The sequence below is a fragment of the Mastigoproctus giganteus genome, chromosome 5 (assembly GCF_048544385.1).
Source record: "Mastigoproctus giganteus isolate SK-2022 chromosome 5, ASM4854438v1, whole genome shotgun sequence".
Lineage (NCBI taxonomy): Eukaryota > Metazoa > Arthropoda > Arachnida > Uropygi > Thelyphonidae > Mastigoproctus > Mastigoproctus giganteus.
Window position 1 is genome coordinate 146,816,878 of NC_143579.1, and position 19,710 is coordinate 146,836,587.

General features: G+C 37.1%; 1 protein-coding gene across 1 annotated transcript in view; it reads right to left on the minus strand.

The window, feature by feature from the left end:
• LOC150085750 (AP-5 complex subunit beta-1-like) overlaps positions 1 to 14,469 on the minus strand; it is an 842,186-nt gene extending 827,717 nt beyond the window's left edge. The window contains exon 1 of the mRNA XM_090374678.1: positions 14,118 to 14,469. Within this exon, the coding sequence (XP_090230804.1) occupies positions 14,118 to 14,234 (117 nt within the window). The 5' untranslated portion in view covers positions 14,235 to 14,469. The remainder of the gene's footprint in view (positions 1 to 14,117) is intronic.
• Positions 14,470 to 19,710: the final 5,241 nt, after the last annotated feature.

Sequence of the window (19,710 nt, forward strand, 5' to 3'; positions counted from 1 at the left end):
ACGGGATCTATCCAGTTATATTAAAGGAGGCAGCAAAGGAAGTAAGCAAACCCTTATTGATAATTATGAGAGATTCCTTGGACTCAGGGAAAGTCCCCATGGACTGGAGATGTGCAAATGTATCACCAATTCAGAAAGGAGGTTCAAAAGATGACACAAGTAACTACAGACCTGTTAGTTTAACTTGTGTTCTGGGGAAAATAATGGAATCACTGGTTAAAGAAGCATTGCAGGATCATCTAGACAAGACTGCAGTAATAGTTAAGACACAGCAAGGGTTTGTCAAAGGGAGGTCTTGTCTGACCAATTGATTGGTTACTATGATGTGGTCACAAAGAAACTGAATGCTAAAAATAATTTTGATATCATATACTTGGATTTCAGGAAAGCTTTTGATACTGTTGCACATGGACTGCTGTACAAATTGGAGAGGTATGGCATCAAGGGTAAACTGCTACAAGGGATAAAGGGATGGTTGAGTGGGAGACAACAGAGAGTGGTAATCAATGGACAAATATTATTAGTAGAGTTCTCCAGGGTTCGGTGTTGGGCCCATTGTTGTTTTGCATATTTATCAATGATATTGATGAAGGTATATCAGGTTTAATGTCCAAGTTTGCAGATGATACAAAGGTTGGCAGAGTTGTTAACAACAGTAATGACAGTATACTACTCCAACTGGATCTAGTTAAGTACTGCATATGGGTAGCAATAATCGAAGAGAAACGTACCAACAGGGTGGTACTACACTCAGGGAAGTGGAAAGTGAAAAAAACCTGGGGGTAATTGTGCAGCCAAATATGAAGTTTACTGAGCAGTGCAGATGGGCTGCCAGGACAGGTCATGGAGTCTTGTCAATGATATATAGGAATTTTTCTAGCAGGAACAGGGAGGTGATAATCCCATTACACAAGGCAATGGTCAGGCCACACCTAGAGTACTGTGTACCTGTCTGGAGGCCTCATTTTAGGAAGGAGTACAAAGAAGTGCTAGAACGAGTACAAAAAAAGGGCAACAAGATTGGTGAGGGGGAACAAAAGGGAGCTCTTACCAAGAAAGGCTTAAGTTCTGCAAATTGCAGCACCTGGAGAGTAGGCACCTGCAAGGTGATCTGATTGAGGTGCATAAGGCCTTGAATGGGTTGAGTAAGCTGAATGCTGATGGGATTCTTCCTCTTGCTCAGACTAAGAACCAGACTAAGTTTCAAATTGAGGAAAGATAGTTGTAGAATAGATGTGTGGAAATTTGCATTTAGCCAGCGAGTAGTTGATTGGTGGAACAGGCTTCCATCTTTTGTTGTGGAAGCTAATAGCCTAAATAAATTTAAGGCTGAGCTGGACAGGCATTTGGAACGAATGGAGGGATGAAATGGGAGGTGGGGTTTTTTGGCTGATGCTGCATAAGCTTGCTTTCTTGCATTTTGTGCCTCTAATGATGCTATATATAATTTGCATTATGAATTATAATTTTGTTTATAGTTATATTATTGTAATAACTACCACATAACAAGGCGCCTCTGTAGCCAGGTGGGAAGGAGCAGCAGTGCGTAGCACACGCTTCTTGATTAGACCGGGGTTCGAGCCTGTCACCACCAAATACGGAGGATGCGGAAAGGTCAGGGAATGACCATCGCATTTCCTGGAGCAATATGGCCTTAGTTGCTAATGCTCCTAAAAACCAAATAACATAACAATAACAAACCACATAACATATTTTTTTAATATTAGATATATATATACAGGGTGATTCACTACTAGTGCGACTGGCGCATATTGGCCTATAGCTGCCGTTGAGCCGTAAAACATACAACAACTAGTGCGACAAACTTGCAGGAGGTGTAGGGGCACAAAGACGAATCGGAATCACATAGCATTGCAGGGTCCGAAATGCCTTCGTCATGCGGTAGAGGACGTTGAATGGGATGTCGCATGAACAGCGATCCCGCTGGAAGTCAGCATTTGCGAACCGGTTCCCGAGGCAGTAGGATAGACGAGTATTCAAATGCTGAACTGGCTGACATGCACCTCACCTATGGAGCTGCGGACTGTAACGGGTGCGTTGCTCTGCGCTTGTACCAGGAACGTTTCCCATACAGGCGTGCTCCTCATCATACGATTTTAATCGTATGATGAGAAGGTTACGTGAGACTGGTTGTTTCACGAGAAGTACCATGAATCGAGAGCGAACAATGAGGACGCCAGACAATGAGGAGAATGTCCTACGTCTTGCAGAAGGCAATCCGAGTATGAGTACTCGAGTGATAGGCCAACGATTGGGTATTTCCCAATCCACTGTATGGAGGATACTGTCAACAAACCAAATGAGTTCATACCATCTGCAACAAGTCCAATCATTGGAGCCTGCGGATTATCCACTCCGGAGGACTTTTGCTACTTGGTTTCTTCAACAGAAAGGTTCGCAAATGCTGACTTCCAGCGGGATCGCTGTTCACACGACCTCCCGTTCAATGTCCTCTACTGCATGACGAAGGCATTTCCGACCCTGCAATGCTATGTGATTCCGATTCGTCTTTGTGCCCCCTACACCTCCTGCAAGTTTGTCGCACTGGTAGTGAATCACCCTGTATATATACAGAGTGAGAATCAGACCTAACTGGGAGAAAATTGAGTTGGGGTGCCACAAAATAAAATAAATTACTTATGGGTGCGGTTATTAAAAAAAGGTTGAAAACCACTGCTCTAGAGTGTGGTTGACCCCAAGCAAAATTAAGAAAGACAAAATTCAAAATCGCAGCTGTAATGCAATAGTCCATGGTTCAATCAGTGTGCTAATATCACTTTTTTGTTCATTTCATGTGCCTTTCCTTTTACAGCACTCATTTATTGAATGGATGCAACTTGGTGCTAAGGCTCAACACTTGCAGTTCATTTTAGCACAAGGTTGTGTTCCAGGAGTAAACATGTTAAAAGCGACAAAACAGGACTGGGACAGAAATCAAGGAAAACAGCAGGCCTCGGCCAAATAGCTAAAAGGATCTTCTCCCTTGAACCTCCCCCAAAACCAGTAAATCTTAAATTCTAGAGATTACATTAATAAAGCCAGATAGTTCCAAGAAATGCATATGTTAGTGGGTTTCTAAGTTAGTGGGTTTCAGAATGCTCACCAATGTCCTTCATTCCTGAATCATTTCAACCTCCTAAATAAAAGTAATCTGCCTATTATAGCTAAGCTCAGTGAGTTCCTAGAGGTTAACAACAAAGAATATCTCAGAGTTGATCCCTACTAGGTCAAGTCTATTTCACCTTTTGAGGGGGGGGGGGTCCCACCATTCCCATTGCAAGTGAAATAGAGAAAGTAAGGTTTATAACCCAGCTAAAACACAGAAATTTCCCCCCACCACCAACACTGGTGAATTTAGACATCTTGAAGCCTTCCCTAGTGCTAATATATCTGAGGTCTAACATAGTAGTGATCAAGTGATGTGAGGCAGGGAGAAAGGAGTAGGTTTAAATGAAGTTTATTGGAGCTACTTTTAAGGAAATTAAAACACAGATTAAATATAAATTGCCACATAATTAAAAATTACACTTATTTAAACAAGTGCTCTATGAACTTATTTAAACAATAAAATTATTTATTATAATTTAGTTTTATCAATAAAATATAATGAAATTACATATATATATAATCATAATTTTTATAAGGTCAATTAAAGCAATGTTGTAATTATATTATGTTATTAATATATTGTGCTTATAAAAAGTCATTTAAGCATGGTGTTATTGCAAAAGAGCGCTATACAAAGATCGGATGTAAATGGAAGCATGTACATATTTGTCATTCTCTATATTGCTGCACTGTTTTAATTTATATTGTTTTTATTCCTGATAATGCTTTCGGTCAAGCTTTTATGATTCATAATTTTCAGTAATAGAATGTATTTATATAAAGTCATATTTAGAAAAAAATGTGGATTCTGTGGTGATGTAGTAAATAAGCCACACTGACACGCAAAAAAATAGTCAGGTTTGATTTTCTTCATGGAGAAATCTCAATAAAATTTTTTTTACTTCAGGCTACAGTTTCCAGTCTCAGATAACAGAGAGGTTCACTCCTGAAAACTATACTTCTTCCCTCTCCTTCCCTCATGCATGCACAATAGCCTAAAATGGATACAAGACAAACAATACCGACCTCTCACAGCCATCCATGGGTTGATTGTTTTGAATATACAACAAGGAAACTGAGATCATGAGACATTAAGATATTATGCCCATAAGTTATGTGAATAGTCTATATGTTATATGGGAATAGTCTTCATGTTATGTGGGATGAAGAACCTGTTTTTTTTTTTTTTTTTCAGAATTAACAAACCATTCATGCTTCTTGAAAGGCAGATTAAGCTGGTTACAATATGCAAACAAATCCAGATCCTAAACTTAAGCCCATCTCAATGGAAAAGTATTTCTCAACTTTGACCAACAATGGAAACCAAATCCAGTCTCTTTGCATACATTACAAGATAAATCAGCACTGTTCCTGGAGCTCGTTTAGCAAAATTGCACTCAGCTTTAACCTCAAACTGGTGCATTGAGCATGACAGCTTCAACCAACAGAAAAAGTTATACAAATTCTGTGTGAATTTTCAAAAAAAAAAAAAAAAAAAAAAAGTTAAAATTTTTTCATTTCTGATTAAAATTTTATCATTATTTTTATCATTTTTGGATCATTATTTTTTCATTGGAGAAGTACAGAATTATGTCAGCCTCCATTTTTGGAATAAACATTTATGCTTTATAAATAATAATGCTAATTTTCCATAAGCTTTCACTTTGGCTTTGTTTTGCATTCTTCTTGACCAACAGTTACCTGAAGGCTGTTGTTGTTATTTGGTTTTTAGGAGCATTAGCAACTAAGGCCATATTGCTCCGGAATATGCGGTGGTCATTCCCTGACCTTTCCGCATCCTCCATATTTGGTAGTCACGGGCTCGAACCCCGGTCTAATCAAGAAGCGTGTGCTACGCACTGCTGCTCCTGCCCACCCGGCTATGGAGGCATCTACCTGAAGGCAGTTAGGGAAATAATTTTTTTTTTGGATGAAAAGGCTGTTGCTTCTAAAAATCATTTTTGATATTATTATCCAATATAGTGTCAAACTACAAATAAATTTTTAAAGAGTTCCCCACTTTCAATTATTTCTTGCCATTTATCCCCAAAATTTGATTAGTGAATTCTGTACACTAATTGTCATACCACTGCTGTGACTTTAAAAACACACAAACAAAAGGGTTAAAACTTTTATTATTTGGGACATTAAATAGAATAAATGTTTCAAATAAAGTAGTTATAAAACAGAACTTCATAAAGTGACCACTATCCAATGCATAATGTTTACCACTTCAAACAGGTTACTTTCATCTTCCAACAAAATTTATGCAATTTTTTTGCCCTTTAGGAAGCCTTTAAGAATCTGCAGGTACTTTTCCTAAATCACATGGGGGGGGGGCCTCCCATTATTATGGTTAAATGTTTAAACTACCTTTTTTCAGCATACACCAATGTAATCAGATTCCAACAACCCTGGAGTTCTCTGTTCACTTTTAGCTGTAGCAAGTTCACTTTCACCTTACTCTCTGCTGCTAAAAATCATTTACCTTTCAATAAGTATTACAGACTTCCACTGGCAGTCTATCTCTCAAAATTCTATGCAGAAAGAAACGAAATATTTATTCATCTTATCGGCAATTTGTACAGGATCATCAATGATTTTACCATTCACATTCAATGGATTTTAACTTTCCAGATATTGACTTGAACTTGTCAGTTAGTCACTTGCACACTAGCACGAATTTTGCGGAAACCAAAAGTTCATACTGTTGTACACTTTGACACTAATGACATTAGCATGGTCTGTGATTGTTAACAGGAGAGGCTGCCTCTACGGGGATGGGATATACTTAAATAGAAAGGGTGCAAGAATATTATTTGCTGCTGCTATCAAGGATGTTTTAGGTGGGGTTGGAAAACTGACAGGTTGTGGGGGACTAAAATTCATGGACTAACAGATTAACAATAGCTGTAGGCAAAGGTGAAAGTGAGTCTTGCACTGTGTCTATTGGAATGTGCAGCAGCCTGGAAAACAAGGTGTTGGGGATTTCACAGCCTGCTGTGAGTCATCATGGAACAGGTAAATGAAGGGGCTGTGTTAGGGAAACTAAGATTAAGATCAAGTGCAAGGGTACTTAAATGTGCACCAATGAATTTGAAGTGCTGGTCAAGTCATCAAATGCAGATATTGTGGTGATATCAGAGATGTAGTGTCATTACAGGATAAGGGTTTTTTTTTTTTTTTCATTCATTTATTTATGCACACAATTTATGTACAATCCCAAGATAAATATACAATTAATTTATATACATGATTTATATACAATCAGTTTATATACAAGATTTATATACATTCTCAAATATATCTATCCTAAGGGTGTACATGTGTGTGTGTGTGTGTGTGTATTCCGGTGTTGGGGTGGCTCCTAGGCAAATGCCCATCTCCGCCTTTGTCCTCTGTGTCAACGAAACTCTTTATAGCAAGCCTGAAAAAGTTAGTGTTTGGTGTTATGAGTATTGTGTATTCTGTTGTTGTTATCATTTGTATATGCTTTTTTTTTGCACAGATCCAGCACCCACCAGAGGTAGCCCATACCTGGGAGCCAGTATAAGAGATGCAGAATTTGAATATGGGGGGTACAATATAATATTAATAGTATTCAGCATATAGTGCAAGGAAGCCACTGGCTTTTCTTACACTGGCCAAAGAAACAAGTAGATAAGAAAATAAAAATTATGTGCTTCCCTCCTCACATAGGTAACTATCCAAATAATCTTTGAATATATTTGAACTTTTAGCCTCAACTACTTCTTAAGGCAACTTGTCCCAGCAATCAATGACATGCTGGCTAAAAGAAAACTACCTATAATCTAGTCTAAACCTTTCCCCAGTAATTTAAATGTATGGTCCGAAGTCCCGGAATTCTTTATAACAGTGAAAATTCTGATTTCATTCATTTTACTAACCCTTCTCAGAGCCATGTAAACTTCAATTGAGTCACCTCTGAAGTGCCTAGTTCCCAAGCATTGTAGCCCATATAATTGGAGTCTTTCCTCACACAATCACCCTTCTACAAATCTCACCATTCCCGTTGCCTGCCTTTGGACCTTTTTAAGAAACTCAATATCTTTTTTTTCAGATGAGGACTCCATACTTGAACACAGTATTCCAAATGTGGTCTTACACTTGCCTTATACAGCAGGAATGTGACCTCCCTCTCTCTACAGGATAATGTTCGATAAATAGTCGATATGACACAGGCTTTCCTGGCTGCCTGTTTACACTGCTCAGGAAACTATATCTGCCCATATCATAACTCCCTGATCCCTTTCTTCCTCTACTGTTTTTAATTCAACCTCATCAAGTGTATAATTTATTCTGAGGTTGCTATTCCCCAAGTGTAAGATCTTGCATTTTGCTGCATTAAAACATAACTGCCACTTTTCTGATCATTTCCAAAGTCTGCTCGAGTCACCCTGAAGGAGTACTGCTTGGCACTGATCATTAGTAAGCCTTCCATCCCTTCGTCATTGTCGTTTATGAAAATTAGAAACAACTGAACCTTGGGGGGGGGGACCCACTTCGACGTTTCACCAATCTGAAGAATATCTATTAATCATAACCTTCTGCCTTGCAGCCACTCAGCAGTCCATCATAGAATCTTTCCAGTAATCCCAACAACCTCAGGGGCTCACATCTGGTGAGTATGGGCTTGACACACCCAGGGTCCTCAGCTGGATATCATCATTCTTCTCTTTCTTGGTGATTCCTTTCTACTTCTATTTTTTGCTCGCTCTCTCTCTCTCTCTCTCTCTCTCTCTCTCTCTCAGGGTAACTCGGAAATTTTGTTTTGGCTGGTGCAGCATAAGCCTCAGGCTTCCTTGCACCATATGGCTAATAATAATAATGTTCCAGCTTATGCAGTAACTTCTCATGAAGGACTGAGTCAAATGCTTTTCTAAAATTCAAATAAACTATGCCGAAATTTTTCCCTACATTCAGCTTATTTATGAGTAACTGTGTCAAAATAGCTTTCTAAGTTAGTTAAACATGATTTTCCCTTAACAAAACCATGTTGTGTGCCATATTTATTTATTCAGAATGCCATATTTATTTAGAAGTCCCTGGATTGCACTCTTCATCACTCCTTCATATCCACCATTTTCCCTACCACTGAAGTCAGACTAACCGGTCTGTAGTTATCAACTTTGCTCTTAGAACTGCCTTTATGTATTGGTGATATGTTGGTACTTCTCCAGTCCAAAGGAATATCTCCCAAGTCCAAAGATACCCTCATAATTATCTTCAGTGGTTCAACACAGTCCCTGTCAGCCTCCCTCAAAATTATTGAGTATATGCCTTCAACTCCAGGAGCCTTACTTGCCTTTATACTCAAAAATGTTTCTAATAAACAGTCACCTGTAATTTCAAAATCACTAATTTCATTTGACTCATTCTCACTTGTACAGCCTCTTCTCAGCATGAACAGTCTTTCTTCAGTAAAGACAGATGCAAAGTACCTGTTCAATTCATCTGCAATATCACCTGGGTTGTCTTAAGAGTTCTCCATACCAAGTGCACAAGGGTCCAATCTGATTCGCTTTTTTCCTTTATTGACATATATGAACAATTTTTTGTCCCCATTATTTGCTCTCTTAGCCAGTGCTTTCCATATGCTGCCTTAATTTCTATAACCTTATTTCTCTCTTGGTAACTCGGGAATTTTTTTTTTTGCTGGTGCAGCGTAAGCCTCAGGCTTCTTTGCACCACATGGCTAATAATAACAATAGTCTGCTGGAGCAGTGTAGCATTAAGGGAAAGAAACTGCTATGGATAAAGGGATAGTTATGTGGGAGATGACAGAGAATTGTTATCAATGGGCACTGCTCTTCACGGACTAATGTTATCAGTGGGAATCTCCAGGGTTCGCTACTGGGCCCATTGTTGTTTTGTGTATTTATTAATGATACTGATGAAGAAATATCAGGCTTAATGCTTAAGTCTGCAGATGATATGAAGGTTGATAGAGTTGTTAATGACAATAATGACGGTATGCTATTGCAACAAGGTCTAGAAAAATTAGGCAGATAGGCTGAGAAATGGCAAATGAGGTTTAACATTGACAAACGAAATGTGCTACACATGGGTAGCAGTAATCCCAGATTAATGTACCGTGTAGCACTACACTCAGGGTAGTGAAAAGTGAAAAAGATCTGGGGGGGGGGGGGGTAATTATGCAGTCAGATATGAAGTTTTTTGAGTGGAACAGTGGAGACGGACTGCCAGGACAGCATGCACATGAGGTTTTATCAATTATATTCAGGAATTTTTTTTTTATACACAGGGATAAGGTGATTTTTCCATTGTACAAGGCAACGGTCAGTCACATCTTGATTACTGCATACAGGTCTAGAGGCCTCATTTTAGGAAAGATGTCGAGTTGCTGGAACAAGTGTGGAGGAGAGCAATCATATTGGTGAGAGAAACAAAGGGGAGCTCTTACCAAGAAAGGCTTCAGTTCTGCAAACTGCAGCATATGGAGACTAGGCACTTGTGAGCTAATCTGGTTGTGGTGTTTAAGGCTTTGAATGGATTAAACAAACTCAATGACGATGGGATCCCACTTTTGCTCAGATGAGATCATAAATTCAAATTGAGGAAGGACAGTTGCAGAATAAATGTACAGAAATTTGCCTTTACCAATAGGTGGTTGATTGCTGCAACAAATTTCCATCTAATGTTGTGGAAGTGGATAGCTTGAATAATTTCAAGGAAGAACTAGAAAAACTGTTGGATTGGATGGATATGTGAAATAGGAAGGTTTGTTTTGTGTTTTTTGGCTTAAGCTTGCTTTCTTGCAACCTTTTTCCACCACTAATACCAATGAGCCATCCCTTTCCTTCTAATGTTAACATACACAAGATTTCTTTAATTTTTTCTTTGCATTTCTTGAATGCTTTTCTTTGCACGCTCAGCCAAAGCCTTCACCTAAACTGCCTTAGCCTAACTAACCCCAAAACTTGATTATACTCTAGTTTTTACTGATTGTAGGATTCTATATCCCTTAACATCCCTTCTGACATCTGTATCCCTTGACATCATTTATAATCATACCATGTTTATAATTTTTTTTTTATTCTCTGCCATTAAGCTCATCACTTTATCTAGCATCCATATTGTTCTAAATATTATTCAAGATAATGAATCTCAGTTGGTATAAAATGGTTAGTGCCCTCCAAACCAGATCAAGAACACTGCCTTCCCTTCCTGCTTTTTAACATAATGGTGTAGAAAGCAGTCATTTGAAAATCAAGAAACATTCTGCTACTGAATGAGTTGCCAACCCACAAGTTCCGACTGACATCTGTAAAGTTAAAATCTCTCATGATAAAGCGTTCTAATTTGCTGGCCCAATCTATCTGTATAGTAGTTCGTTATACTCATCACAGTAATTTGGCCTATACCAGTCTAACTCTCATTTTTATTTTCCTACTGTTTATGTCATTCCAGGATGATTTCAATATTACAATGGCAACCTACTTCTACTAGTTGTACTGTTTTAAAGTTTTTATGTGCTTAACTAAAAACATCACTTCTTCAACTACCCAGTCATGTCTGTCCTTTCCAAACACATTATAATCACCATATTCAAATTCTGCAATCTCCAAATACTAAACTAAATTAAGTCTCATATATTAGACTAAATATCCTTTAGACAAGCTGAGAGATCAAAAGCCATTAAATCAAAGACATCAAGCAATCAGGCTATTGACTTAAAACACAGAAACCAATTGCCACTCCTCACCCAGCTGTTTTGAACATTATTCAAAACAGCTGCATGAAGCTGTGGATCCTCATCAATGAAGAGATGTGCAAAACAGAAAGACCAAACAAACAGCCAATCTTAAACCTCTTTATAAATACTCTCAATGCAAACCATTTCAACTCCAGATAAACTGCATAAGTGGATATGAACTGTTCACAAAATATATAAAAAAAAAAAAAAAAAAAGGAAATTTACATATCAAACAAAGCAATAACCAAACAATAGAGTTCAATACTTAAAAAAAAAAAAAAAATACTTTAAATAATAATAAAAAGAAACAGAGATAATGAACCGAAGATTAAGTAAATTAAACCTCAAATCTATGAAACAAGTTACATAATTTTTGGTTATTGTTTTGTTTGATAAGTAAGTAATTTCTTCAGTTTTTTAGATATTTTGTGGTTGGTTCTTCATATTACTTAATCTAGTATACAGTTTACTTGGCGTTGAAAGGTTTGCGCCTAGAGTATTTATAAAAATGTGAAAGCATATCTGTTCATTTGGCTCTCTGTTTTGCCTACCTCCTTACAGATGAGCACCTAATAAGGTTTGAAACAGCCATATGCAGAGTGGCAATTTTTTTCCTCATTTTGGGTTGATTGTCAGCAATTCATAACCTAATTAACTGGTGTCCCTGATTTAGGAGGTCTGAATTCAAAGTTGGTCCAAAGAATGTTTAGTCAGATAAAGTAGGAAACAACAGTACACTATGCATTTCTTATTCATCCCAATATTAGAGTATTACACTCATGTCTGCATTTGTTGACTTAACCAATACTTAAACTCATCAAATTACAATAATTCTATCATTTGGGTATATTCAAATAACTTGTGCCGGTTTGTGTTTTTAGTAACTGTTACACAGCCCATGTAATTGCTAGAAACACACACAGTCTGTGTAATTGCATGAAAAGCAGAAGAGTTCATGTGAATTCTTCTGCTTTTCGTGCTAATACAAGTCAAAATAAAAGCAGTGCAAGGATCAATTTAGTATTAGTAATGGCCACATGAAACAAGGAAGCCTATGGCTTATGCTGCACCAGCCAAAAATAAAAAATTAAATAAAAAAAAAATATATATGCCTCTACTTATGGCTGTCATTAAATTATTAGTCTCCGTATCCCCCCCACAAAAGTTTTTTTTATCTACCTAACAATCCCTTAATAGCATCGACAAATATTCTTGTACCCTTCTGTTTATTTAAGTGTAACCCCATCCCTGTAAAAAGCACTGATCACAATAACAAAAATTCTACCCCATGAAACTTGGAAAAATCTTTCTCCAGACAGGGACAAACTGACTGACAAGATTTTAATCAGAAACTCCCATTGTGTTTTGGCAAAATTCAACACATTCGAATTTGGCCCTAACTCACTAATTTTTTTTCAGATCACGACATACTTGTTGAGCAAAGTTTCAAAAAATAGCTGCACTTAACATCATTAGTACCAACATGTTAAATGATATCACCTTTTATTCTGTTAACAGATGATAATGGTTCTACTATAATGACAATTTTATACCCTGGCAGACATTCTCTGGTTTATTCCACCTATCCATCTTACATAAAATATTCTCAACTTCCCTAACAAGAAACACCAAAAATGACTACCTCCTGCAGAACCAGAAAATCCTGCTTGTGGTGACCCCACCATGCAGCCAGATGCATGTGTGTGTAAGCACTAAAAATTAAGGTGGGCAGCTGAGTGCTTCATCAATCCCCTGATTTAATTCCTTTTCTTGATGAACTCAAAAATTCATCCAACAGACCACTAAACATTTGCTTAATTTCCTCGCTCACTCTCTCTGCATGTAATTACACAAAAGCATCTTCTATGCAATTACGTCCAGCTAGTCAGGTTGGATGGGTCTCTGAATCACCTTCAGTAATTCACCCCCCCCAGGCAATCCAAGGAATCCACACTTCTCTAGGTCATACGCTTTGCTGTTCTAGTTATAGGCACAACTTCAGTTTTTAAAAAATTGAATTAGTCCTACATTACTAAAGCTAAATGTGAAGCTACCACAATAAGACTAGTACAATAACCTAGTGAAGCTACCACAATAAGACTAGTACAATAACTAGTACTAGTACAATTAGAAAAAAAAACTTTTTTTTTTTTAATACAAGAACATAACAGGGAAAGGTGTATTCCCCTCCAAATGCCTTTACAAAAATTGGAAACTTATTTAGCATTAGTACAGGCATATGATACAAGAAAGCAAGCTTTGCAGCATCAGTTAACTTGTATTATTGTATTTACTTGTGTCTGCATTCAAAACAGGGGTTTAGTGTCAAACAACTTTAACTAAAAAATTTAATTTTCTTTTTGTGATAACAATAATTTTACTTTACACAAATAACAATGCATATCATATCATTGAACTGTATCTCTAAAGTAATTTACAAGTTAACTTAGGTACATTTCCGTATAAGTACATTTCCAATAAACCAAGAAAATGTCAAATGACTTATTTTTAGTTAATTATAACTACAAAATGATTTTGTAATTAACGTTGTTTGACACTAAACTCTCGAAATGATCTATCCAGGACTGTACATTGGCATCCAAGGAACCATGTGAACCATGTGTTTTTGGAACCCTCGCCCCTTTCGCACGGTCCTGGATTTATCATTTTTTTATAACCCTTTACAACTCATTTGGGGGGGGAGAAGGGGTATTCCCACCAATATCCTGTGGGAATACCGCTTGGATCAAAAATCCCATATTCCCTTCCACTAATAAAAATCGGAATTCAGTCTCATGTCAAATGACATGAGAAAGAAAAATGTGAAATGACGAAACGACCAGAGTCGTGGCGAGGCGAACAAGGCTCTTGCCTCATATTAAAAGCTGAAAGGGGCGACAAAAGAAAGATTAAATAATTGCCAAAGTTGCCATGATTATCAGTAGGGCGCAATTTTTCATTCTTGCCTAAGGTACTAAAATGGCTCAGCAGATCTGAGCCTGGGGCCGATCAATGATCCCAGGTTCAGTCCCGTCACATGTACAAGTAACACTACCTAACAGCGGTTACAAATTATTTCGGTACAACATGCTGGAGGGGACATATACACAAAAGTGCTTTATTTTTTTTTTAAGAAATAAAGAACATAACACCTCCAGCGTATAAAAAATTTTCACAAATTAAAATTGATATAGTCCTTTCTCTGCATACATCCGGTGTCCCTCAACATTATTAGTTAAAAAACACTCACTTTTAACACATCAAGAAATACAGTTCCAATCAACGTTTTTTCTTTTTGCACGTATAATATCAGATTTCTTCTGACAACTAAATAATTTTCAAACCAACAACCACCTAATATTCCCATTTTAACTAACAGATATTTTCATTTGAGGAAGAAAATTTATTGCCTTCAAGCAGATAGAATTGCTCGTGCGTTATAGTAAGAAACCAATTAAAAATACGAATTAAAAGGTGGTGACAAAACATCACATATCATGACGCTTCCACTCGCAATTAGAAAATAACCAACAAAAATAGTTACAACACAGTAGTAACTACTCTGTGCACCGTACATTACAAGAACAAATGATAATGATCATAGTACTCGGCACAGAGTAGTAACATACAGAGTGGACACTCCCATAACCGATAATGTTAATTCCTTTTACATGGTAAGGTGCATAGAAAGTGGAGCCATCATTGTATGAACATGGAAACAGGCCGGAACATTGCGAAGAGTTCGTGGAGAATTTTCTAGTTTTGTAGTTGTGATGGATACTATATCGAGTCACTGATTATTAGTATGGGATACTCATAATTAATTATTATTTTTATACAAAATAAGACGGCTGAATAGTGAAATATAAACATAAGTATATATTTCGAGAATAAGGATGAAACGGTTATGATAGCCGTATGGGAACGCTGCGGATGGTAGTTTTCTCCTTCCTCACTTCAGATCTATTTATTTTCGCCCCCCTTTTCTCCTTCTTATACTATATATTTATTTTATTATTAGCCATATGGTACAAGGAAGCCTGAGGATGCTGCACCAGCCAAAAAAAAAAAAAAAAAAAAAAAAATTCCCGAGTTACCCCCTGAGAGAGAGAGAGAAGTAGAAAGGAATCACCAAAAAAGAGAAGAATGATGATATCCAGCTCAGGACCCTGGATTTGCCAAGCCCATACTCACCAGGTTCAGTGTAATATGGTAATTTACTTATGTTTACTTAATAATTTAATAAGCAATTTTTTTAAAATATTTTAATGGTTTTTTAATACAATGGCCACACATTGGCTAAAATGTAGCCTAAAAGGAGATTAAGATGACAGTCATGTGTGCCAGTTGCAATAAACATTAATAAATACAGAATTTTATGTACACACTACTGGGTTCAAGTATGTAATAATAAAAGGTTTCAGTACAGTGAGACAGGTGCACTGGTCTCACTATACTGAAACATGCTACAATTACCCACAACTACCAATAAACCAAAAATAAAAGTAAAAAGTGGTAGAGCTGTCATCAGATATGGGGGAACACATTTAGATAATGGTCAAATATAGGTAAGGCAAATGTGCTTGATCTGATGTCAGCTGAAACAAATATTGATACATGATGGCAGCTGTACCACTTTCTACTTTATTTTTGTTTTATTGGTATTTTGCTGTACTAATTTTACTTTACAGTTCTCCCACCTTCTATTGGCTTAGTAATTTAGCCCATAATTTCCTTAATTCATCATACCTTTTAGGATATTAACAATCTTTCACATACCTACTGCACTTCTTTTTCAACTATCCTTACTCTTCTAGTTACTGGCACTTTGTGTAACTTTCGCATCCATTTATGCATACTTTATTCAATATATTAATACAAACTTATATATATATAGTGCTTTTTTTGGACGGTACGGCATATTGTCACTTAACAGTGACGTGTGACATTTGGATGCAGTGCACTTCGAAATTTGTAATATTCCGTAAATTTTTTCAACATGTTTAACTACTATTCAAATAAGCTTAAAATTATTTAACTACATTTTCTTTTTTTACTGTCAATTGTTAAGATATTTCTATATAAAACTGTATAACCATTTTTATAATTCTAAATTACTCAGTCGGACCTCCGTTTCACGAACTCCTTTTATAGCGAATTATTTTGAGTTCCCCTTGGAAGTTACATTTAAAATACATTCCGTTGAACGAAGAAAATTTTCATATAGCGAACGGATTAGGAGACAATTAACTCGGTACGCACTGTTCCCATTTCTAGCCTTTAAGCAATTACTCCTACTGTGCGAATTCAGAGAGCTAAAGCATTCTACAACTTAGTGGACCTGATAAAACCTATCCGACCACCTGTCCCAAATATGGAGGAGTCGTGCTAGTCAAGAGTGAGAAAATCACGGTGTATTCCCAATGGGCTCTGGCCCACCTATTACTGCAGTGGTGTCCAACCTTTTCCTGTATAGTGACCATATTCAAAAAAATTCAAAGTTAGATTTCTTTAGTGTGTAACATTTTTCATATCCTGTTGCATGTAAAATTGAAAATATTCGAAAATTTTATTAAGTACAATGGACAATTACATTTACTAAAAGCGCCTCCGTAGCCAGGTGGGAAGGAGCAGCAGTGCGTAGCACACACTTCTTGATTAGACCGGGGTTTGAGCCCGTCACCACCAAATACGGAGGATGCGGAAAGGTCAAGGAATGACCACCGCATATCCCGGAGCAATATGGCCTTAGTTGCTAATGCTTCTAAAAACTAAACAACAACAACATTTACTGAACAAAACATTTAATGGGAATTATTTTTAATAACAAAATTTAAAATGCTGTTTTAGTTCACTTTCCTAGCGGGCCGTAGGTTGGACACCTCTGTGAACCAACTGTAAGCGTCCCGTTCAAGAATTAGAAAAGTGATTTTCTTTTACCACACAAATAATCATCTGTTGTTTCGCGGAAGTGCGTTATCCAAATTTTTTCCGTAAATTTTTCTATCTCTGTTTACATGGTCACAGTACCTGAATATCCGAATGACACCGACATTTTCGAGAGCTTCAAAAAAAAAAACAGAAACGAAAAGAAAAAATTCAAATTTAAGAAATAGTGACAATACTGATGACGAGGGAGGGAAAACGAGGACAACGAAAGTATTAATCCTTTTAAACATGAATTGTTGTCATTTGGTGAAAGCGAAGTTAGAAAATTGTCAATAGGTTACAGTTAAACGAAAGAGATCAATTCGTGGATAACTAATTGATAAGAAGGTTTCGGAAGAATTGAAGAATATGATGAACGCTCTGAGTACGATACCAATTTCATCGACTAAATGTGAACGAGAATTTTCACAAATGAATCTGATTGCCAGCCCAACCAGCACTTTGTTCATGACAAAAACAGTTTCTTCACTACTGTTTCTTAAAATTGTAGGCCCACCGGAGTTGGCTTTCTGGTCCGTAAAGATATAAAAAACGACATTTTGGAATTCAAAAGCACATCACCAAGGGTGACGTGCTTTCTACTCAGGATTTCTAAGAGGTACAAGCTAAAGGTTATAATGATTTATGCAAAAACATCATGCCATGATGATGAAGAGGTTGAAGAAATGTACACTGAAATTGAGAGTCTTCTAGATGAACAGAAAACTCACTACACTATCATTATGGGAGACTTCAATGCTAAGGTTGGAAAGAGACAAAACAACGCAGAAAGAGGAACTATGGGAAATTTTGGAATTGGTGAAAGAAATGAAAGAGGTGAAAGACATGTGGAATTTGCAGAATCTCGAGGAATGTTAATAATAAACCCTTTTTTTCAAGAAAAGAAAGTGGTGAACAGAAAGTGGACATGGAAGAGCCCAAATGGATTAACAACTAATGAAATCGACTTCAACCTCACTAACAGAAGGTATATTGTGAATGATGTTACTGTCCTGAACAAGGTAAATGTTAGAAGTGATCACAGAATGGTAAGATGCACACTTGATGTAGGGGCGCCTCCATAGCCAGGTGGGTAGGAGCAGCAGTGCGTAGCACACGCTTCTTGATTAAACCGGGGTTCGAGCCTGTGACCACCAAATACGGAGGATGCAGAAAGGTCAGAGAATGACCACCGCATATCCCCGGAGCAATATGGCCTTAGTTGCTAATGCTCCTAAAAACCAAATAACAACAACTTGATGTAGATGTGAGAAAAGAAACAAAAAAACTGACTTTGAGATAACAGAAGATTAGAAAAAGCAGTATGTACTGGAACTTAAGAACAAGTTTGAGCTTCTGCAGACTGCTCAGCACCAAGATATCAACGAGGAATATTACAACTTTCTGAAAGTGATAAAGCCCAAGAATCCTATAGGTAAAAATAAATCCAAAGAAGAAAAAATTAGTCAAGAAACACTTGTCATGATGAACCACAGACGAACCATAGGTAAAAAGAAATCCAAAGAAGAAAAAATTAGTCAAGAAACACTTGTCATGATGAACCACAGACGACAAATGAAGAGCAAGTAAAACACTGACAAGGAGAAAATTGAGTATACTGATTTATGCAAAGCCATTAGAAAGGCACTCAGAGAGAGGACATAAGAAAATTTAACAGAAAAAAAATAGAACAAGCATTAAGGGAAAACAAAGGATTTAAATCAGCAGTAATACAGAAAGACTAATGATACTGAAACTGAGGAATAGCGATGGTGTACTTATGAATAGCAGAGAAGGCATAATTGAAATAGTAGAAGACTACTATAAAGAGTTATACAAGGAGAGAGGGAGTGATGGCAGCAGTGGGGAAGATGGATCGCAAATTATTAACTATACAACATTCCTGATATCCTTCATGATGAGGTGGAACATGCGCTGAAGAAAATGAAGAATCAGAAAGCTCCGTGGGAAGATGAAGTTACAATTGAGAGGAAGAGACATGACACAAAAACTGGCAAGACTCTTCACAAAATGCATTAGAAAATGTGTCGAGCCTAAGGAGTGGAATAATGCAATCATAGTTTTGCTGCATAAGAAAGGAGATATATCAGAAATTGGAAATTATAGACCAATTACTTTGTTGTCCCACATCTACAAGTTATTCACAAGGGTCATTACTAACACATTAGAAAGAATACTTGATGAGAATCAACCGAAAGAGCAGTTATATACATAAATTCTTTATTTATTAATGTTTATTGAAATGGCCCGCATGACTGTCATCTTAATCTCCTTCTAGGCTGCACTTTAGCCAATGTCTGGCCATTATATTTTGAAATATTACTTATTTGATTTTAACTCAATAAATCTACATCTGGTCACTTTGACTAACCTCAACTCTTCTTTTAGGTTTCAAAGCCGGCCGGGCTAGCCGGGTGGGTAAAGTGCCTGCCTGGCAACCCAAAGGTCGTGGGTTCGATTCCCGCCTAGGGCTTGGATCAAAGTACTGCAAAAATCTTGGGAGGTGCATTATGGTCACAGAAGCCGATCCGCCAACAACTACCAAAAAAAAAAAAAAAATTTTTAGGTTGCGATTTCATGAACTGAACTCCTTTTGATTTTGGTTTCAATTTTTATTTAATTCTTTTCCTTTATTTATTTATTATTTTAGGCCTGGCATCCTAAGAAACGAACTCTGCATCATTCAGCTGCAAACCAGAGCCGCTAATATTTTTTTTCTATACTACTACGAAATACAAAGAATCTGGAATCCATGGAAAAATTGGAACACAATTATCTGTGACTAAATTTTGACTGCCTTATTACTGAGTTCTACAAGGGGATTCACTACCAGTGCGACAAACTTTCAGGAGGTGTAGGGGGCACAAAGACGAATCGGAATCACATAGCAATGC